The sequence below is a fragment of the Musca autumnalis genome, unplaced genomic scaffold (assembly GCF_047663935.1).
Source record: "Musca autumnalis isolate F117 unplaced genomic scaffold, ASM4766393v1 scaffold_2, whole genome shotgun sequence".
In the NCBI taxonomy this organism is placed as follows: domain Eukaryota; kingdom Metazoa; phylum Arthropoda; class Insecta; order Diptera; family Muscidae; genus Musca; species Musca autumnalis.
This window is the reverse complement of record NW_027411755.1, coordinates 210677651-210701640: the sequence shown is the minus strand read 5'-3', so window position 1 is coordinate 210701640 and position 23990 is coordinate 210677651. Positions and strand designations below refer to the sequence as shown.

At 32.7% G+C, this 23990-nt stretch overlaps 2 protein-coding genes across 9 annotated transcripts in view; both read right to left on the bottom strand.

The window, feature by feature from the left end:
- The window catches only part of tkv (serine/threonine receptor kinase thickveins), a 723071-nt gene that overhangs the window by 40502 nt on the left and 658579 nt on the right, over window positions 1-23990 (bottom strand). The gene's annotated exons all lie outside the window — the stretch shown is intronic.
- LOC141395209 (uncharacterized) lies at window positions 10118-14806 on the bottom strand. The gene is made up of 2 exons (XM_073970745.1): window positions 10649-14806; window positions 10118-10582 (listed from the first exon to the last, which is right to left on the bottom strand). The coding sequence occupies exons 1-2, from the start codon at window positions 11763-11765 to the stop codon at window positions 10185-10187; spliced, it is 1515 nt and encodes a 504-aa protein (XP_073826846.1). The 5' UTR covers window positions 11766-14806; the 3' UTR covers window positions 10118-10184.

The following is a 23990-nucleotide window of genomic DNA, read 5'->3' as shown; positions in this document are numbered from 1 at the left end:
GGTCATCTGCGTATGGAAGATTTCAAGATCTCTCTTTTATATTATTAATATTGTTCGAGTTGTCTAAAAGAGAAAATGTTATAAGCATAGTTTGAGACGGAATATTCAAATAATTGTAAAACATCAAGCCGGGCACTTGATATTGCATTAAATACCCCTAGGGCTCGTCTATTTATAGACCTCTTCTCTCCTTATAGAATATGACTTTCAATTGGGTAGCTTGATTTTCAACGACTGATAATACATCAATAAGTTGTATCAAAGCAATATTTTATTAATTTATTTTTTTCAGTCAGTCAGTAGCTAATCTCAAAAGATCTTAAGTTTCTAAATACCTGAACAGGTCTTCTGTCTATAAAATACATCAATACGCCATCTATATTTCATTTGTATTGGGCGAATTTGTAGTTGTCTTTGAAACGTATATTGTTTTGCATACTTTTAGGAAAGTAGTATCAAAGCATTATGTTTAGGAAAGTTGTATCAAAGCAAAATTTTATTAATTAATTTTTTCCTGTCAGTAGAGAATCTCAAAAGATCTTATGTTTCTAAATACCTGAAAAGATCTTCTATTTATAAAATACATCAATACGTCATCTATATTTCATTTGTATTATGCGAATTCGTAGTTGTCTGTGAAAGGTATATTGTGTTGCATACTTTTGGGTGACAAAAACCAACTGAAATAATAATTAAACATTTAAATTGTCTGACCAGTTCTCAGAAACTTAAATATCGGCTTGGTACCCTGTTGAGTTGGCAAAGGGTTGTGTTCTTCAAATTAACTAGAAGGTGCTAAGTACCGAAGTAGTGGTTATGTCGATTTTAGTAGAAATATTTTGCTTTCAAATTAGCCGTTAAGGTTACCCATGCACCTACGTCTACTAACGACTGAAGTTAGTATTTTAAATGTGTCTAAATGCGTCCTAAAGGAATACAATTGACCTAATCCTACCATTTCGACATCTAATTTTATTGTTACAGTAAACACCATCTGTACTTCAATATTAACAAATGCATTGCGAGAACCGGTAGTTGTCTAAGAAAAATATATTGAGTTGCATACTTTGGGGTTGTTAAAAAGGCCTGGAATATTTAAATTTTATAAAAACCGGACTACCAATTATTAGCCCACCAAACTGACTTTTGGAATAGTAGTGAGAGCAGTTAAGTTTTATTTATGTTTTTGTAGAAATAAAAAATAGGTAATCGAATAGACTTTTAATTTCCAACCAGAGCAAAGTGATTCCGTCCTGCCGTTGTATTTTTTAACAATTTTGCGTTGTTATTTTTTTCTTCTTCTTAGAAAAGGTCACCAAGCAGCATCAATCTTTTCAATTATTTTGCGGAAAAAAACAATAAAAATTAATTAAACGTAATTAGCTATTTGTCGTGGCGAAGGGAGAGCGCGCGCATTTCGATATGTAACTAGACAAATGACAAATATGTCAAATGACAATTTTTTTTGCACTGTGACAGAGATAAGTGAAAATTTATAGAGAATTATAATGACAGTGGCAGGAAGAGACGGGTGGTGGTGGTGATTATAATCTACCAATAGAAAAAAAAAACTGAAAACAAAAAATCGTATGGAATTTAATTTGTACCTTGCAATTTTTGCGGACGACGACATCATTGCTTTTGGCTTGAATGTTTTTAGTTTTATTATTCATTGTTTTTTTTTTTTGTGATTATAATGAAATGCTTGATTGAAGATAAGAAAAAAAAATGGCAGAACCTTTATTCCCAGTTATGGGTGTGTGTACTGTTTTAAAATGTACAATTAAACTATAATTTTATATAGTTTTTTTTACAAATTGTTATTGATGTCTTACTCGCTTCAGTGTAATTCCCTAATGTCAAATGATGGGGTGGCTTGGAAAATTCCCCTCATATCACCACCATAATCATCAACAGCAAGCAATCCCTGCCTCTTTACACGATGTGCAATTATGTGTTATTTTTTTGTTTCGAAGCCAATGATCGCTAGTACTTGGTGCCTGGTGCATTCATTTTCGTATTAGTTGATTGTCAGCGAAATGTGTTAAATACTGGACGACACACATTGCATTTGATGGGCACACATTTATTATTAAATAACGAAATAAATATAGAATACGTTTTAGAAAATAGACATTTTCTGTCAAGCCTTGGCGACAATATATTTCAAATATTGACGGACGGCGGGAGTCTCTTGACTAGCTAAGTAGATCTAGCCCACAAGCGGTGGCAGCAGCAACAGATTGAAATAAGATACGTGGAAATTATGTGAAAACCGCACCAACCATACAAGCATTATTCGTCGTCATTAACGATTATTATTTAATAAATTTAATTTTTTGTTGTAGTGTAAACGACCTTTATTATTATTATTTGAACATTGTAGTTTCAGAATCCGCAAAAGCTTCTCAGGTGTAAGCACCTTCCATTTAAAGTTGGTTCAGGCGCACCGTGAATTTCAAAAGATCTTCTCTTTTTAAAGATCCGAACCGCTCTTTTGTCTATAAAATACTTCAACACGCCATCTACCATCTATGAAGTTATCTCTGAAAGTGGTTCATTGAATTGCATACTTTTGGGCAATAAAAATACTATCTGAATAATTATTTGAAAATCAATAATATAATATTGCCAGCTCTCAGCAACATGAATATTGGCTCAGTACTCAGTTTTTGAAAACAAATAGGATGTCCTAAGTATTGGATCAGCAGTGGAATTATGTACATTTTTAAATTAGTTAGTACATATTTTGAATATTTTCATGAGTGGGAATCTGTCTTAATGCGTCCTAAAAGAATACAATTGCCATAAAATTACCATATTGAATAACTTATTTTAATTTTACAATAATCGCCATCTACACTTCAATTTGAACATTTATATTACAGGAACTGGTTGTTGTCTAAAACAAACACATTGAGTTGCATAATCTTGGGCTGGAACTACGTATTCTTAGCAAACCGCATATATAATAAATATCTTTTATAGTCTTTAACAACCTGACGTGGTTCTCGTGGCTGAACATAAGTTTCAGCCGTCGAATAGATTTAGTTTAGATGGTTTCAAATGCCACTTTCAATACAGGGAGGGTGGAGGTGGGACTGCGGTGCTTATTAAAGATAAATATCACTGCGATCGCATCTCCATCACCACTGGTTCGGTGGAATCCTGTGTTGTCAACATTTTAAGGGAAGATGGGTCCCCTGGTTTCCTTGCAGCCTTATATTGTCGTCCTGCTAATGTTTTCCGGGTGTCAGATCTTCAATCCTTATTTAATGTAAGTTTAAGCGGTGAAGTTCTTATATAAATGCCAAACACCCATCATGGGGTGGATCGCACACAAACACCAGAGATAGAGCACTAGCAACATATCTAACAGATTGGCCAAAGCAACGCGGTTGTAGCTCTGGACTTCGAATCAGACATGGGTTGCTTTAGAGAGAGGGAAACAAATACCTTCCGTAATTTCGATAAAATCAATTTAGTTCGATTTCATGGCAAAATAAAGCAGGGACTCTCAGAAATTTGTCTGCCAGTGGACAGAAATGTTTCTCTTGAAGAGATAGACTCAACTGTTATTAATGTAGAATCAGTATTTAGAAATGCTATCGACTCCTCAGTTCCAAAGCAAAGAATTAAAAACATGACCCTAGGTGAGCTTCCCTCTAGGGTTATCGGATTTATTCGAGAACGGAGGCGAATCTGCCGCGCTATGCGCAGAACCAATGAGGCGGATGTAAGGAATCTCGATCACATTATAACTGATTCGATTCGCATTTTTGAACATGAATGTTTCCAAAACTTCTTGGAGGGTATAAGAGTAGATAACAGAACCTTCGCTAAGGCCAAGGCTGCAGCAGGAGTTTCCTCCAGGGACCTAGTTGGTGAGTTAATAGACTCAGAACGTATACATATCGTTGAAGATACTGCTAAAGCTGAAGCTCTAGCTGATAAAAAGCAGAAAGCCTTTGTGTCGGCTGATGGAGCGATTGACCATTCTTTCCACGGTTTTGTTTCCAGGGCTGTGGAGAGAAGGATGATCGGTCTCCCTTGGAAACGTTCTCAAGCTCCTTCACGGCTGATGGTTCGGCAATTAATATCGATAGATGGAATCAAGCCGGATTTGTTCTACCCAACTGTGTAAGCGAAGTTCTTGCAAGCAGACGCGCCAAAAAGTCTAATGGTTTAGACAGGATACCAGACATAGCATTGAAAAAGACGGCATTATTTGGTTTCCTTGCTATTTTATTCAACCATTCACTGAACCTAGGGTACTTCCCAAAAGCCTGAAAGAAAGCTATGGTCGTACCCATTCTGAAGAAAGGCTCACCATCTAGTGATTGTGGTAGCTATCGTGCCATTTCCACGCTTTCAGCTTTTGGGAAGCTCTACGAGACTTTCATACTTAAACGCCTTAAAAAAATTTTGGAAGACAAACGAATCCTAAAGGACTGCCAGTTTGGTTTCAGACCGGGTCACTCGACGTCTTATGCCCTTACGGTATTTTCTTCTTTTGTGATCAAGGGATTTAATCGGAGATTTGGGACTATAGCTGTTGGGCTTGACTTCGCCATGGCCTTCGACTCAGTGTGGCATGACGGGATCTTATCTAAGCTGAAGCAATTTGGTTTTGATGCCCAGACTTGCAGATTAGTGGCAAGCTTTCTTAAGGGCAGAAGTTTTAAAGTTAATGTAAGAGACTGTATCTCCACTGAAAGGCCTGTTCGAGCCGGAGTTCCCCAGGGCTCTCTTCTGGGTCCCATACTTTACAATATTTTCGTGAGTGACATACCTGAACCTCCCCAAAGAGGGCTGCTACTCATGTAAGCTGACGATGTGATACTGGCGATGTCTGGCCCAAGAGCAAAGATTGTGGCTTCTCGCCTCAATGTTTGGCTTGAGGAATTACATAGATATTTTTCTAGGTGGGGCCTCAAGCTGAACGTGGACAAATGTTCAGCCATCGTGTTCAGAGGCAAACCGAAGGTCATTTTTCCGAATTTTAGGACTTTCTACCCGATTCTAATAGTTGGTGGTGAGGTTATCCAACTCAAAGATAAAATCAAGTACGTAGGGGTAGTTTTCTGGGAGAAATTTGAGTTTATAAGGCACGTAGATTTTATCCTTGAAAGAGCCAAACGTGTTTATTTTGCCTATCAAGGTGTACTTCGACATAATGGTGGACTTTCTAATGCAATAAAACTCTTGATATACAAACAGGTGATCAGACCCATTGTCTCCTATGCTTTTCCAGTCTGGTTCTTTATCTCATCCTGTCAAATGGAAAGACTTATGAGAGGAGCTTTGAGTTTTGTGGACAGAGCACAAAACCTTGAGAAGGACCTGGTTGAGGATTTCTTATATTGTCCGTATGAAGCAGAGGCTCTACGTACCAAAAAACATTTCCCACCTGGGTCTCTTTTGAAATTGCTAGATCAAGGGCTATTATATGATGATGATAACCTGTTATTTTACCACAGAAGGTATAACACAATGAATATTGAAAACTCTGTATATATCACTACACAGTAAAAATTATATTTCTAGTTTAAGTCCCTTAGTTTTAATATTTAGTCTTTAGTTTTGATTGTAAACAGAATACGCCCTTTTTATATTGATTTTTTGGGCCTTTAATAATTTGATATTTTAGTTTGTATCCTTGTAAGACTTTGTAAATCTGCAGTTGTAAAAGATGTAAAAGTAGATAGCGTATAGCCGTTTGTTTATTTATGTGTTTATTATCAGTAAGTCATGCTGTTAAATTGTAGATATTATATCAATAAAAATGGCCATAGCCAAAATGTCAAATGTTTCATAGTTTTTAGATGGTGCTGCAGTAATAGTGATTTATACTTTCAGTGGAAAATGAGGTATACTAATGGATCCTACGTTTCCCCCAGAGCAAAGTGATTCTATACTGCCTGAAATAACAATTTTCCGTTTCTATTTTTTCTTCTTAGAACGATCTCTTGAGGTTTTTTTATAAAAATATAGAAAAAAAAGGTTTTTGATCTGTAGATAGAAGACTTTTTAAGATATTCTAGATCAGAAGACCTTGAGAGATCTATCGAACTACCTTCCCCTAATTATATGGTAAAGATCCTTTCTGTCACTTTTGTCTTACTGGATTGGCCCCCTGTAATGGTTATTCGAAATTTATTTATACAAAAATACCGCTAGCCTCCATTCATAATCATACTTTTTTTGGAATAGTTTATACAAAAACACGTATCCCTTCGCCATTGATAATAAATAACACAGCATTTAAAACAAAACAAAGTAGAAGTTCCACAACAGAGCACCCACATGTAAATTGTTGTGCTATTTTTATAAGCACGTATTATTATTTATTTTATTTGTAAAAAAACAAAAACCGTAGAAAAACGTCATAGTCATGAAGTCATTGGGTGTATTTGTTTTGCTGACTCAGTTCAACAAACAAACTGTGGGTGAATGAGTGAGTGACTGACTGAATGATGCTTCACTACTGCTGCTGCTGCTGGGCTTCTTTCTTTGCAGATTTTTAATAAAAACAAAAAATAAATATTAAATACACACATATGTACATAATTAGTTGACGTATTATAAGTAGGCGTGTGTGGTTAAATTTAAATTTAAACAAAATATAGGAAAATTCAAGAAGTAATAATTTATTCATACATAAGAATATCAAATCGGATTTGCCACCTCAATAAGGTGGTGGATCGAATTAAAATATTCCACCTAAAAGTATGCTCAGAATATTATATTGCATCTACCCACATCACTGTTAAATTGGAAGTATAGATGGCGTTACAGCATAATAGTGGTCTGAAGACATTTTGCAGACTCTTCAAAGAAGGTTTAACAAATAACACGGTCATATTTCTTATTTTCGAAGCAAGAATGATCCTCTAGACAAATTTTAAAATCTTTACTTTAGTCCCTTATAAATTACAATCTATTTTATTGCTGTGTTAAAATAGATCATAATTTTTTAATGCCGTTTCTAGCGTAGACATATTTTTTGTTCTACTAATTTCCATACCACCCTACTTAAGGGGATGCTAATTAATATATTGTTTATATTTTTTTAAATTGTATTCGTTTGTTTAAATGAGAAACACAAAATCGTAGGGGCACTATTATTGTTCCAAATACACAAAAAAAAAATCAAAAATATATTTTCATTTTCAAAAATAAATATTTCAAACCAAAACAAAAATATAATAATTAAATTAGTCCATAGGATATTTTTATCGTTTACGAAACGTGATTTCGAATAATTAGATATCCAACAGAAATTAGCAAAACAAATGAATCATAGACAAATTTTGAACAGAATTTGAAATAAAAGAACTTTGAAGTGTGTAAAATAAACAACGTTTAAGAGAAATGAGTTTTTATGAAACTTATAAGAGGGGGGGGGGGGCATTATTCGAAATAACAAAATTTACTTTTTCGGAAATACTTTTGACGAAATTTCTTTAAGGTGTAATGTACACATCAAGTGTTTGGGCTTATCCCACTCTTATTTTCTTGAAATTCCTTTATGATTTTGAGTTACTCTCCATAGCGGAAGTGTAAAATTTTAAAAATATAAATTATTTTACAGAGGAATTTTAATGGTGTCACATAAACAACGACAAAGACCAAGTCCAATTGTAGCAGAATGAACTAAAAATGACAGCACTTAGTTTTTTTTTTTTTTTTTTTTTTGAGAATAATAAGGAGAAAAGTTCCATAAAAATGACAAACTGTCTCCTGGCATTAAATTTAATGGGCCACAGTGGTTTGCCAATGGTGAATATGTACAATAATATTTTTATGCCATCCCAATGTCGTGGAAAACATTTTTATGTCATCAAAATAATGTGGATAACATGTTTGTGTTGTCCAGAATATGTGGATAACATATTTATGTTATCAACAATAAGTGGATAACAATTTTATGATATTCAAAATATGCGGATAATAATTTGATGTTATCTACATTACGTGAATAACATTTTCATGTTATCCACAACACGTGGCTAAAACTTTAATGTTATCCACAAGAGGGGGATAACATTTGTCTGTTATCCAAATGGCTTGGATAAATTTTTTTGTTATCTAAATGACTTGGATAACATTTTTATGTTATCCAAACGACATGTTTATGTTATCCAAACGGGTTTGATAACATTTTAAAATTATCGAAACGAAGTTGTTCACAACAGGTGGATAAAATATTTATGTTATCCACACCATGTGGATAAAATTTTTCAGTTATCCAAATGATTTGGATAACCTTTTTATGTAATCCAAAGGAAGAAAACAGTTTTATGTTAATTTAAATAAAAATGTTTCTGTTATTCAAATGACTTGGAAAACATTTTTATGTTATCCAAATGGCTTGGATAACATTGTTATATTTTCGAAACGAAGTTCATAAAAATTTTATGTTAACCATAACAAGTGGATAAAACTTGTGTGTTACCCACAACAACAATAAAATTTTTCAGTCATCCACATTGGATAACAATTTTGTTATCCAAATGACTTGGATAACATTTTTATGTTATCCAAATAGTGGTTAAACTTTTTTATGTTATCCAAATGACTTGGATAACATTTTTATGTTATCCAAATGACTTGGATAACATTTTTATGTTATCCAAATGACTTGGATAACATTTTTATGTTATCCAAATGGCTTGGATAACATTTTTTTGTTATCCAAATGGCTTGGATAACATTTTTGTGTTATCCAAATGGCTTGGATAACATTTTTATTTTATCCAAATGGCTTGGATAACATTTTTATTTCATCCAAATGGCTGGTTAAACTTTGTATGTTATCCAAATGGCTTGCATAACATTTTTATGTTATCCAAATGGCTTGGATAACATTTTTATGTTATACAAATGGATGGTTAAACCTTTTTATGTTATCCAAATGGCTTGGATAACATTTTTTTGTTATCCAAATGACTTGGATAACTTTTTATGTTATCCAAATGGCTGGTTAAAATTTTTATGTTATCCAAATGGCTTGGATAACATTTTTATGTTATCCAAATGGGTTAGTTAGCATGGATAACATTGTTTTGTTATCCAAATGACTTGGATAACATTTGTATGTTATCCAAATGGCTAGTTAAACTTTTTATGTTATCCAAATGGCTTGAATAACATTTTTATGTTATCCAAATGACTTGGGTAACATTTTTATGTTATCCAAATGACTTGGTAACATTTTTATGTTATCCAAATGACTTGGGTAACATTTTTATGTTATCCAAATGGCTTGGATAACATTTTTATGTTATCCAAATGGCTTGGATAACATTTTTATGTTATCCAAATGGCTTGGATAACATTTTTATGTTGTCCAAATGGCTGGTTAAACCTGTTTATGTTACCCAAATGGCTTGGATAACATTTGTATGTTATCCAAATGGCTTGGATAACATTTTTATTTTATCCAAATGGCTGGTTAAACTTTTTATGTTATCCAAATGGCTTGGATAACATTTTTATGTTATCCAAATGGATGGTTAAACCTTTTTATGTTATTCAAATGGCTTGGATAACATTTTTTGTTATCCAAATGACTTGGATAACATTTTTATGTTATCCAAATGGCTAGTTAAACTTTTTATGTTATCCAAATGGCTTGAATAACATTTTTATGTTATCCAAATGACTTGGGTAACATTTTTATGTTATCCCAGCGTTCGAAAACTTACACTAAGGTACCGTACAATAACGTTTTGTAGCGTACCTAGCATGAAAAGTTACACTACGATAAGGTACCGTACATGTACACAAACTTTAAAAAAAATTTTAGAGTTTGTGTACATGTACCCAACGAAAATCGTAGCGTACATGTTTGGTACGCAACCACCATTGTAAAGTAACAACCACGTACCCAACCGAAATGGTTGGGTACGTACGTTATAAATGTTGCGTGTACATTAAAAAACCACGTAGCGTACATCATTATGTACCCTAAAAAATAAATAGAGGTTGTGTACACCTGGGTGATGTTTATAAAGAGGTTGCGTACGCCTGAGTGATGTTTATAAAGAAATATAAAATATGAATGGCATGAGGAAAAATGCAACCATAAAAATAAGAGTGAATATCCTATAAATAAAATACAAAAGTAACTATATTTATATTTAACCAGTAAATATGAAAAACATTTAACAGGAGAAAGCTCAACTTTCATAATTGAAATCCCCATTAACTTTTACCATTAATATATGTTCAAGATTTGTTGCTGACATGCGGTTGCGCTGATCAGATAATATGTACTTCATAGCAGAAAATAAGCGTTCCACGCTTACTTGGGTTGACGGTATTGCCTGTACAATATTAGCAATCTCACTGATGATGGTTTTCTGAGAGTTCCAAAACGCTATTATATTTTCATTTAGTGGCAATCTTGATTGCCGCTCATAATTGGCAAAATCAGCTTCTAAATTGTGTAAATTAGATGAACTCGGAATTTCTGTGGTAGGATCTATAATTTGCAGATAATCGGAAAAAGATTTGGCTGCATCTGGTCTACTCGGTGATGGAGCTTCCTCTAATATTGGGTGACTTGTATTGTGTTCTGAAACATAAAAGATGAATGATATAAATAAATAGGCATTGTTCTGGTTTACTTAAGCAAACTTACCTTCTGTTGAGTTCATGCGTTTATATAACGATAGTATGTAGTTCTTCGCCCTTTGTTTTTGTTCGCAGGTTAAGCATACTTTGATTCGTGGATCCAAGAACACAGCTGCGTTAAACAGTTCATTTTCTAAAAGTTTATCCTTTCTTATCTTCAAGGACTCCTTGAGAAGGGTTTTCATGTTGCTATCCGGTAAAACGTCAATTTGAAATGTTATATCCATAACAATAATGTATAGTTCACTATAGCACAACTGTTCGCTTTGTAACTTAATGGTAGCATTGTAAATAGGTTTAAATAGTCCCAAGAATTCAGTTGCGAAAGACCATTCTTCAGATTCAAGAAATAAATCAGGATAATCCTTGCTTAGTGTATTTATAATTTCCTTCATTTCCAGGCATCTTTCAATCATTTTATATGTTGAATACCAACGTGTTGCACAATCAATGATAGGTTTTTTGTAGAGTTCACTTTTACTACTAAGTTTTTTTACCACGAATCGTATCTTATCGACATTGTCTTTTACTGCCGACTGTTTCAGAACATCGTTTACACACAGTTGGAGAGTGTGAGCACCACAACGAATGCTAGTAATTGTGTTCGATGAGATGTTAAAATCAATTGATTCAATTGTGTCAATAGCTATTCGGCAATCGATATCATCTTCATCTTCTTCGAAATCCACGGCATCGTTATTTATCGACAGTTGCATTTCACAGTTCAGGATTCGTACAGTTTTGAGCATATTTGATCCGTTGTCGGTTGTAATAGTTAAAATATTACGTATATCAACATCATATTCCTTTAGAACATCCAGTATAACTGTTTTTAAATATTCAGAAGTGTGACTTGATCTAAGCTCCTTTATAGCCAACGTCTTAACAACGATTTTACCATGTTTAATGTACTGAACATTAATACCCAGCATACTTAAGTCCAGCCTTGTTGCGACATCCATCTTAAGGGAAAATAATATCCCTTTAAGATCGTTTGAGATTTCCGTTTTAATATTTTTTGAGAAAGCGATAATTCGTTCCATTACGTTATGTTCATTAACCGTTATCCCGAGTACACTTAAAACAGGTTCTATAAGAACTTTGAAGGCTTTATCTTCGTCCATATGTAAAGGACGTCCATTTTTTTGTAAACAGTTGCACCAATGCTGTTTCAATGTTTTTTGGATTCACACTTTTTTTTAATAATACTTTGATGTCACTTTTTTCTTTTACGTTTTCCCGCTTTTGATCAATATAGTTCGCATACAAATCGGGATGCACAATTTTCAAATGTCGCTCTAAATTTGCGGAATGCCAATTTAAAACATTGTTGACACAATTTTGTAAATTGCACACTGTTTGATTTGATTCGTTTGTACTGAACCTATCACGAAGAACAATATTTTTTGGTCTTGGCATTTTTATTATTAGTTTCACTCAACGTTTAAAAATGAACTAAATAGCATTTGCGGGGGTTCTTTGCATATATAGCTTGCAAAAAATGAATTTTGTTAAAAAATTACGCTACCTGCAACTATTCCAAAGGGTTTTCGCGAAATTTTCCGTAAATTATACAATAAGACTACGAGTGTAACAAACTCAAAAGCTAGATCATTCATGTGGTACCTGAATGGTTATATTTTATTACAATACACAAGAAAGGTAAAAACCAATATTGTGGTTTACAATTTTTTAACTCATAATTTTTATGATGTTAAAAAAGGACAGGAACCTTATGGTGTTGGTGTGCTAGGAATAATATTTCCACCTAGTTCTGACTTTCTAACTTATCAAAACCAAAAACTCAGATAATTCTACCTTTAAACAAACTATAAAAATATAGCAGACCCAAAGACCGGATGTTGCCTTCACAGCTAGATACCAGTCCTTGGGTACCTCAACGGCAATTCATAATTTGGAAAAACAGAAAAAAGCAAAAAGTAATTCTTATTGTGGTGATGTAGCATTTCTTTTTGTAAGATGATGTTGATACTGAAAACAACTTACTTGAAACTGTTCTTCGATGCTTTCTTGACTTTGCTAAAATATTGAAAATGAACCACCTGTTTTCACAATACAAATGATACGATTTTTAATAATAAAAAACACCTCCATAACCTACAGCCCTATAGCAACCCTTTTGTAAATTGTCTAGATTTTAGATATTCGATGAAAGCGTTTTGTTTAGGCATTACTAACTTCTTGCATATGTATGACATTTAAATAATGATATTTATAGTCCTAATTAGTCGAAGATACATATTCATTTATATTTACTTGTATTTCATTTGTATATATTCCACAAAAATTAAACTTAATATTTTTAATACCTTATTAACCAAACAAATGTAAGTGTACCCTAGCAACACTTTCTTTCTAAAGGTACATTATGATGTACTCTACGTGGTTTTTTAATGTACGCGCTGATGTACGCAACCTTTTCGGTTGGGTACGTGGTTGTTACATTACGATGGAGGTTGCGTACCAAACATGTGTGTTTGACGAACTTTTCGAATCTCGTTGGGTACACTTACATAAACACTAAAATGGATTTTTAATGTTTGTGTATGCGTACATAAACTTTATAATTTTTTTTAGTGTTTGTGTACATGTACGGTACCTTATGATAAGGTACTGTTTGTTTCCGAACACTGTGTTATCCAAATGACTTGGTAACATTTTTATGTTATCCAAATGACTTGGGTAACATTTTTATGTTATCCAAATGGCTTGGATAACATTTTTATGTTATCCAAATGGCTTGAATAACATTTTTATGTTATCCAATTGACTTGGATAACATTTTTATGTTATCCAAATGGCTTGAATAACATTTTTATGTTATCCAATTGACTTGGATAAATGTGTATGTTATCCAAATGGCTTGAATAACATTTTTATGTTATCCAAATCACTTCGATACTATTTTTATGTTATCCAAATGGCTTGGATAACATTTTCATTTTATCCAAATGGCTAGGATAAAATTTGTATGTTTTCTAAATGACTTGGATAACATTTTTAAGTTATACAAATGGCATGGATAATATTTTTATGTTATACAAATGGCTTGGATACAATTATTTGTTATCCAAATGACTTGGGTAACATTTGTATGTTATCCAAATGACTTGGGTAACATTTTTATGTTATCCAAATGGCTGGTTAAACTTTTTATGTTATCCAAATAACTTGAATAGCATTTCTATATTATGGTTTAAATGGTTTAAATATAATTTTTATGTTTTCCTAATGACTTGGAAAACATTTTTATGTTATCCAAACGGGTTTGATAACATTTTTAAATTATCGAAACGAAGTTGTCCACAACAGGTGGATAAGATATTTATATTATCCACACCATGCGGATACAAATTTTCAGTTATCCAAATGATTTGGATAACCTTTTTATGTTATCCAAATGATTTGGATAACCTTTTTATGTTATCCAAATGGCTTGGATAAAGTTTTTATGTTATCCAAATGGCTTGAATAACATTTTTATGTTATCCAAATGACTTGGGTAACATTTTTATATTATCAAAATGACTTGGATAACATTTTTATGTTATCCAAACGGCTGGGTAAACTTTTTTATGTTATCCAAATGGTTGGTTAAACTTTTTTATGTTATCCAAATGGCTTGGGTAACATTTTTATGTTATCCAAATGGGTTATGTAACATTCTTATGTTATCCAAATTGCTTGGATAACATTTTTATGTTATCCAAATGGCTTGAATACAATTTTTTTGTTATCCAAATGACTTGGGTAACATTTTTTATTTATCAACATTTTATTTGGATAACATTTTTATGACTTGGGTAACATTTTTATGTTATCCAAATGGCTTGGATAACATTTTTTATTTATCAACATTTTATTTGGATAACATTTTTATGTTATCGAAATGACTTGGATAACATTTTTTTGTTATCAAAATGACTTGGATAACATTTTTTTGTTATCCAAATTGCTTGGATAACATTTTTATGTTATCCATATGGCTTGGATAACTTTTTATGTTACCCAAATGGCTTGGATAACATTTTTTTGTATATAAATGACTTGGGTAACATTTTTATGTTATCCATATGGCCTGGATAAAATTTTTTTGTTATCCAAATGGCTTGGATAACAGCTGATGGATCAGCTGCTTCGATTCATATAGAACAGCTAATGGCCTACCTGATTTTATTCCTATAGAACAGCTGATGGATCAGCTGATTCTATTCCTATAGAACAGCTGATTCTATTCCTATAGAACAGTTGATGGATCAGCTGATTCTATTCCTATAGAACAGCTGATTCTATTCCAACAGAACAGTTGATGGATCAGCTGACTCTATTCCTATAGAACAGCTGAAGCATCAGCTGATTCTATTCCTATAGAACAGCTGATTCTATTGCTATAGAACCGCTGAACGGATCCAAATGAATTGGATAACATTTATATAATGTCCAAAAGGCTTGGATAACATTTTTATCTTATTCTAATATCGTGGATAATATTTTTAAATTATCCACAATAAACGGATACAATTTTTAAGTTATCTAAAATAACTGGATAGCATTTTTATGCTATCCACAAACGTAAAAAACATTTTTATGCTATCCACAGTGCGTGGATAAAAACCTTTTTTTTTTGTTATGCCACAAAACTTTGAAAACAATTTTCACAAATCATGGTTACCGAACCACAGTTTTGAAATTCTTTCAATATCCTCTTCTCTCTATCCACTCTTTAGCATCCGAGCACATCTCCCCACAAACGAACGTAAAATTTTCTATGAAACACCATCAACTGACAGACATCTAGACACCCAAATGTTTAAGACAAGTCAAGTCAACGTAACAGCATCGCATTACGTTCACTCACTGCAAACATCCCACACAGCCAACAAATAAACCAGCACTTACCACGCGGGACTAAAGTGACGTTTTTATTAAGTAAAAATATGACAAACTTGTACATAAAGCATAAATCTGGTTGTGCAAAAAAAAAAAAAAAACGACGACAAAAATCACATACAAAGTGAAATAACATTAAGAAAATAATATGTATCTCCTCCCTGAATATTTTTGTTGTTTGTTGTTGTTCTTTTTTTCTTCTTAAATCCCAAACAACACCCATAAAAATCATCCAACAAAACATAAGGAAATATTCTTGGTGTCGTCGTCGTCATATGGAAAATTGAAAAAAGAACGACTGTCCATACCTACATACAGATGTATGTACAATGTACATACATACATGTATGTATAACATGTTGTAGTCTGTACAAAGTACATTATACAATGTTCTTCATGTCGCATTAAACTTCACAGAATAAATGAATGAATGAAAAGCTAAAGACAGACATACAGACTGAATGAATGAGAGAAGGTACCCCCCTAGTGCCGTGGAGGAAAAGATTTTCAGATATATTTCATGTTGCTGTTGTTATTTTCTTTATGGCTGTTATCTTTAAATAATGAATATGTATTTGAATTACCGCAGAAATAATATTATGATCTATACCTCCACATCTCTCTCGATTTTTCTTTCTCCCTTAGAGCCATTTGCTGTTGATGATCTTTGCAATCATAATGTAGATCTTAGCGAACTAAAAAAAATATTGCCTACTCCACACCATGTAGCAACAACACTCCATGTGTGCATAAAAATCTTCAATTAAGACTTCCGTTGGAAAGTTAAGCACCTCTATGCTTCATCACACACAAACGAAAACAACAAAAAAGCGGAAAAATACTGAGTATCCAAGAAAAGTTGTTTGTTACTTCATCCTGTGGGCAAGCAGGGATGTCGATAGGTTGAATTCGCAAACAGAAATTCCAGGAATTTTATTTTTAATAACAATTTTCAAAATACTGAAATGTTGCAGTTGTTTTTAAGTCCCACCATAATTTCATTTAGATTTCATCTGCTTGTATAATCCGATATTAACTAGTATTTAGTTATCTCCCTAGAGTTATGCTAATCGTATTATATATTTACAGACAAGGGGAAAGTTCTTCTTCTAACAATATATATTTATTTAATTATTCCAGACAATTTATCAATTGTTAAAAATTAATTATAAATCAATTGTTAAAAATGAATTCTTCACAGTCCGCATGACTTATTTACTTCTTCACTCCGCCTATAAGTATGCTCAGCAATTTATCTTTCACCGATAATCGTTAAAGTTGAAGTATAGATGGCGTTAAAATAGATTCTTGTCTTCTTTCAGATATCGTCACTCTCTAGACGTATTTCATTCGAAAACTTTTATTCCTTACACTCAAATGTGGTGTGCTAAAGTATTCGGGTTTCTTATAATGTCTTTAAAAAATCAATCTTCTTCGACATCTCTGTTTGGAGTACCATCAAATTGACTAGTTCGATTTGTCATCAGTTATCTTAAAACCATCTATTACAGGCACTTTACAGCCTCCAGAAAAGAAAATTTCAAAAATCATTTTAAATATAGAAATTTGATACTTTTTTGCTAAAGACCGGAGGTGGCACAGAAAATGATGTATTAAGGCTTTTCCAAACAAACATACTTTGTTTACTAGGGAAGATAAGGAGGCACGATAATGAAAACATGAAACAATTAAGATGTGCTGCTTTTAAGAAAGCTTCAAATGGAGTCATAATAAAAAAATATTTGCATATCAGACCATTTGGCACTCAGCAGTCAGCCATTAGAAATAAGAGAAAAAACAAGGAGAAGAACGGTCTTCAACCCCTGCGTTCGTTAATGTTTACTCAGAAAAGAACCAAGATCCTAGTTTCAATACGATTGCTTAAGTCCGGTAGTATGTTATTTCTACCTAAAAGAATGCATTATCTACAACAGTTTATCTACTTTGAAACCTCTTAAAAGACCCGAAGCCTGCCTGATTTGAACAAAAAATATAAACCTGACTTCTTCAGACCGAATTATGGTCACTTTGAAGATCTGACACGTGGCTTCATTGAAGAATTTTACAAAAACCTGAATTATGGATTTCAAGATTCAGAATGTAATTTTCATTCAAGACCAAATATAAAACTGAATCCTGCTTGCGTCGACACTGAAATGTCAAACCTTTTAAAAGGGTCTTAGGGACAAAAGCGTGGGTTAATTCCTTGCAGACCTTTACAAGATCGAATTCTATACCTGATCGATCAGCTGATTATATTTCTGTAGAACAGCTGATGGATCGGCTGATTATATTCCTATAGAACAGCTGATAGGTCAACTGATTCTATTCCTACAGAACAGCTGATTCTATTCCTATAGAACAGCTGTTGGATCAGCTAATTCTATTCCTATAGAACAGCTGATAGATTATCCTATTTCTATTCCTATAGAAAAGGTGATTCTATTTCTATAGAACAACTGATGGATCAGCTGATTCTATTCCTATAGAACAGCTGATGGATCAGCTGATTCTATTCCTAAAGAACAGCTGATGGTTCAGCTGATTCTATTACTATAGAACATCTGCTTCTATTGCAATAGAGCAGCTGAGGAAGCAGCTGAGGGAGCAGCTGATTCTATTACTATAGAACAACTGATGGTCTAGCTGATTCTGTTCCTATAGAACAGCTGATGGATCAGCTGATTCTATTCCTATAGAACAGCTGATTCTATTCCTTTAAAACAGCTGATGGATCAGCTGATTCTATTTCTATAGAACAGGTGATGGATCAGTTGATTCTATTTCTATAGAACAGCTGATGGATCAGCTGATTCTATTTCTATAGAACAGCTGATGGATCAGCTGATTCTATTTCTATAGAACAGCTGATGGATCAGCTGATTCTATTTCTATAGAACAGCTGATGGCTCAGCTGATTCTATTTCTATAGAACAGCTGATGGATCAGCTGATTCTATTTCTATAGAACAGCTGATGGATCAGCTGATTCTATTTCTATAGAACAGCTGATGGATCAGCTGATTCTATTTCTATAGAACAGCTGATGGATCAGCTGATTCTATTTCTATAGAACAGCTGATGGATCAGCTGATTCTATTTCTATAGAACAGCTGATGGATCAGCTGATTCTATTTCTATAGACCAGCTGATGGATCAGCTGATTCTATTTCTATAGACCAGCTGATGGATCAGCTGATTCTATTTCTATAGACCAGCTGATGGATCAGCTGATTCTATTTCTATAGAACAGCTGATGGATCAGCTTATTCTATTTCTATAGAACAGCTGATGGATCAGCTTATTCTATTTCTATAGAACAGCTGATGGATCAGCTGATTCTATTTCTATAGAACAGCTGATGGATCAGCTGATTCTATTTCTATAGAACAGCTGATGGATCAGCTGATTCTATTTCTATAGAACAGCTGATTCTATTTCTATAGAACAGCTGATGGATCAGCTGATTCTATTTCTATAGAACAGCCGATGGATCAGCTGATTCTATTTCTATAGAACAGCTGATGGATCAGCTGATTCTATTTCTATAGAACAGCTGATGGATCAGCTGATTCTATTTCTATAGAAATAGAATCAGCTGATCCATCAGCTGGTCTATTCTATTTCTATAGAAAAGCTGATTCTATAGAACTGCTGATGGATCAGATGATTCTATTACTATAGAACAGCTGATGGTTCAGATGATTCTATTCCTATAGAACAGCTGATGGATCAGATGATTCTATTACTATAGAACAACTGATGGTCTAGCTGATTCTATTCCTATAGAACAGCTGATTCTATTCCTATAGAACAGCTGATTCTATTTCTATAGAACAGCTGATTCTATTCCTATGGAACAGATGATGGATCAGTGATTATATTCCTATAGAACAGCTGATTCTAATCCTATAGAAAAGCTGATGGATCAGCTGATTCTATGCATATAGCTGATCCTATTCCTATGGAACAGCTGATTCTATTCCTATAGAACAGCTGATGGATCATTTGACTCAATTCTGATACTGTCTCTATAGAATCTGAAATGCTCATGGAATGTTGGCACGCGTCAAAAATTAGTAACTCAAAAAATAAAAAATTGAAAATTGTTTCAATTTCATTAACGAATATGAAGACAGAATGATTTATTTTTCATTTTACCAACTACCAGTAAACATCATAATTGCCATTTATGACATTTCCAAGATATTAATATCCGGTAACAGAGATCAGGCAGCAACAACAATAACAAAAAATCATTTATTCAACACCTGCATTTAATAATAACCATGTTACACGTAGCAATAACAAAAAAAAAAAAAAGATTTGTAAAAAATATGAAATAAAACCAACTTGCACTTGCCATACAACTTTACATTCGACGATATGAGAGCATGGGGGTTTCAAAACGCCTTTCCTTTGTGATTTGTCACAACGATTTTTTGTTTGTTTTTTTTTTCTTTTTTTAAACAATTGACAATATCAATTTGTTCTGGATTAGCAGAACCACCTCTCTTGTATTTATGAATTTAAAAATACATATAAATGTGAGGTCGGTTTTGGTTTTTTAGTTATGAATTTTGTATGGCTCCCCATACAATTTACCATAAAAGACACTACAATACAATGGAGATTAATAAACAGAAAAGTCATAAAAACGCCCACAAAAATTTGCGATTTTTTTTATTTTATTAATACATATGTATGTATTTTTTATTAATAAAATCTCCACAAATTTCCATAAATTTTTGTCCACGTCAAATTTGTTGTCCAAAGAAATTTGTCAGAAAATATTCTAAATAAATTTTTTCTTATTTATTAATATTTCTCTTTGTGCTTTAAGTTGCAAATAAATCTTGTTGAAAAATAAAAAGAATCATTGAAGTCATAACCAATTTTATGGACCATTAAAAACGACGCCTATGAAGAAATATTTCACAAATCATGTTTTCCAAATAAAATATTGGCCATAAAATTAAAAATAAAAAACAAAACTTTACAAGGTCTCCCTTCGACAATACGACATTTAAAAAATTTTAAAAAATACATTTACAAAATATTAATATTGGACAGCATGAAGTAAGATGCCGCTTTCCTTATTTGTAGTCTTGTAAGAAGTTTGATAAAAAAATAATGCGATGCTTTAAAATATTTAACAAAAGGAACGAACCACTAAGAAATGTTTTTGGTGATATTCCTTGGCAAGCAACGCCATCTATTCTTCATTTTTAGTATTGCTATTGGACAAATGGGTTATTGTCTGAGATATTTATATATATAAATAAAAATACACAGTGAACTACCAGTCCGAATTTATATATATTAATTTGCTTTTCATTACAAATCTCAGTATTCAAAAATAAATTGAACCAAGAACAAAATCACTAAAAAATGTCTTTTAATTATCTCAAACCCCCAAGACATGTCACAAAATCTCTTGAAATAACTCGATTTACTTTCTTGAAGCCAAACCCCAAAACCTACAAAACCTTGTCTCATTCAATTGACAATTTTTGTGGCCATTGAATTGTTTGTCACATTTCGTGTTTATTTTCATTGAAATTTTTGGCAATTTAAAAGTACAACTCTCAAAATTCTCTAATAGATTTACAATCACCAGCAAAACCGCCAGACAGGCTGTCTGTTAAAATCGCCCACAAACAATCATTTTTTTCCTTCACACAAATATTTCCTACATTAAGAAAATATTGCACCAAGCGCAAAAGCAGACAAACAATTCCAATTCCAAAACTGGCCACATTATGGACACATTTTTATGTTGAATGCAAATTTTGCAGAACAAAAAACAAAATTAAAGAAAAAAAAACTTTAAATTAAATGGAAACCAAATAAATTAAAAATGATAGACACATGTTAAATTGGCTAAAACATGTGTGGAAAATATAAATAAACCTCCATTTTGTGCGATATGCGTGAGAGATAGATAACACGCTGCAATAATAATCGAAATGAAGGAAAAAAAGAACAAGTAAAATCTGCCAAATGCGGTAAGCAGCGACCAAAGGGAGGCTCTACACTTTATTTAATGTCAATAATGAAATGCAGTGGTGGTTTGACGCACACTGTAACCTGGGTTTGGCAATGGAGGAATTTAGACAAAATTCGATTTACTGCCATCTTTTTACTATAGGCATTTATGTGAGAGTGGAATTTATGAATGAAACTTATGATCTTTGTCTCCACCCGCATAAACAGCAAGGTTGTGGAGAGCGCTTTCCCATTACTGACATAACCCAATGATTATAATGGAATTTCTTTACAATAATATACTTCTGATATGGTCTTTAAGGGAAATACAATCAATTGGAGTCATATTTTCCAGGCTAATTCGTTCCTGCAACGGCTTCAATTAGTAACAAAATAGGTTTTTATTATAAACAACCCTAGATAATGAAGCTTTATTCTTATGGGGAACTAATTTATTCCCCTACCTTTGCTTGTCTATTTGACCTCTTCCCTGAACTTCCTTTTCTTGTCACAAAATCCTCTTCAAAGATTGGTGTAGGGTACCATGAAATTACCCAAAAAAATAATAATGAAATCTGACAAACAAGCCAGTAATTTTAGCAGCTACATTAACAACGGGGCAATCAAACAAACCAAAGAAAAAAAAAATTAAAATAAAGTTGTAAAATGTTTTTAAACAACATTTAATTGCTTTGATTAACAACTGACTTAACATGCAAATCAGACCCCATGAAATATACAAACAATATGGGCGAACAAGTTTCCGATAGTTTTGTTGTATTTGTTTTTATAATATTTCACATAAATAGTAATCAGGTCAATTTGTAAAGTCACTCGAAACATTAGATGACATTTCAATGAGATTACCTTTCTACTCTTCCCTTACATGTGGACAAAATAAAAAATGAACGCCATCTATATGTCAATTGCGGTTATATTCCCTTATGGGAGGACAAAAAACGAGGATTTCAAAAATATTTTCTTAGAACTCACCAATCGATTTTTTAAAAATATGTTAAACAATTTGTTTCAACTTACCTAAAAAGAAAAAAAGAAGAAAAAAGTTATTAGCTTTTGCAAGAAATTTTAAAATATAAAATTTAATATATTTTGTAAAAATTACTATTATGTATTTATTATATATAGTGCAAGGATAAATAATTTTGAGTATAGATGGCTATGTGCAATTATATAACTTTTGTATCTACATTGCCTAGACAAATATAATGAACGCCATCTTTATTTAATTTTTAGCATTGTTATAGGGCAAATGGGTTATTGTCTGAGATATATAAATTATTGATTTGAAATTTTCAATGCACCTAATAAACATAATGATTAGGTAGAAACTTCTGTCGAAATATCTCTTTCTTTTTGGTCCAGTCTAGGGGTGAGCTCAATGTATTGGGATCAGGGCATCGAAAATGTATCTTTGTATCAAAATTTGAAAATAAAACTTTTATAAAGCAAATACATTTTTAATGAAAATTGAAATAAAAATAATTATTTTTTTTTTCAATTTTCATAGAGCAAGATTCCAAACCTACATCTATCCCCGTATTTGGAATTTTCAATGCACCTAATGAATAGGTAGAATCTTCTGTCGAAATATCTGTTTCTTTCTGGTCCAGTCTAAGTGCTCGAGCTCGATGTATTGGCATCAGGACATCGAAAAAATATTAATATTTATCTGCAACAGTGCTTATCAATTTGTCATTAATAAACCAATGTTTTAAAAATGCCAATAAATTTGAAGCGCTGTGCTATGATATCCCTGTTAAATCAGTATTGGCAAGGAAAATATAAAGAACGCCATCTATATTTCATGCTTGGCATTGTTTTTAAGGGCAAATGGGTTATTGCCTTAGATGTATAAATTAATTTTTTTTTTGAATTTTCAAAGCCCATAATAAACCCATAACTATTATGTAGGAATCTGCTATCGAAATGTCTGTTTTTTTCTGGTCAAGCCAAGGTGATAGTTGGAGGTGTTTGGGGAATTGGGATCAGGACATTCCCAACCAGTCATTTTATTTGATCACCCTAAGAGTTTGTACAACTTTACGGTAATTTTGACAGGAATCATGGACTAAACGTAAGGCAAATATTTGCTCCAGTGATCGGCAGGGTGCGCTTACTAAGAGCATAATTAATGGAAATCATAAGGACTTCGATGAAAATTGCAAAATAATCTTCGAACAACACACTTAAGCGATATAGTCCGATCTTCGAACTTGATTCAAGTTTCAGCGATACATTTGGATGTGCAAAAGTTGGACCAGAGTCTATCATTCCTTTTGATAGTATCCACCAGTCGATCAACGTAGGATTTTTTATTGCTTTTGGCTGATTATGACAGGAAGCAAAGACTTGCTCTCGAAAAAAAAACATTATATCACTGTAAACAGGATCATAAGGAGTACGTTCAGTAAAAGTTTCAAAACTTTTCTG

Excerpts from the sequence above, each read along its gene's own strand:
- LOC141395209 (XM_073970745.1), bottom strand. The coding sequence starts at position 11,765 with ATGGACGAAGATAAAGCCTTCAAAGTTCTTATAGAACCTGTTTTAAGT. Across the intron at positions 10,583-10,648 it reads ACGCATGAACTCAACAGAAG|AACACAATACAAGTCACCCA; the intron begins GTAAGTTTGCTT and ends TTTATGTTTCAG.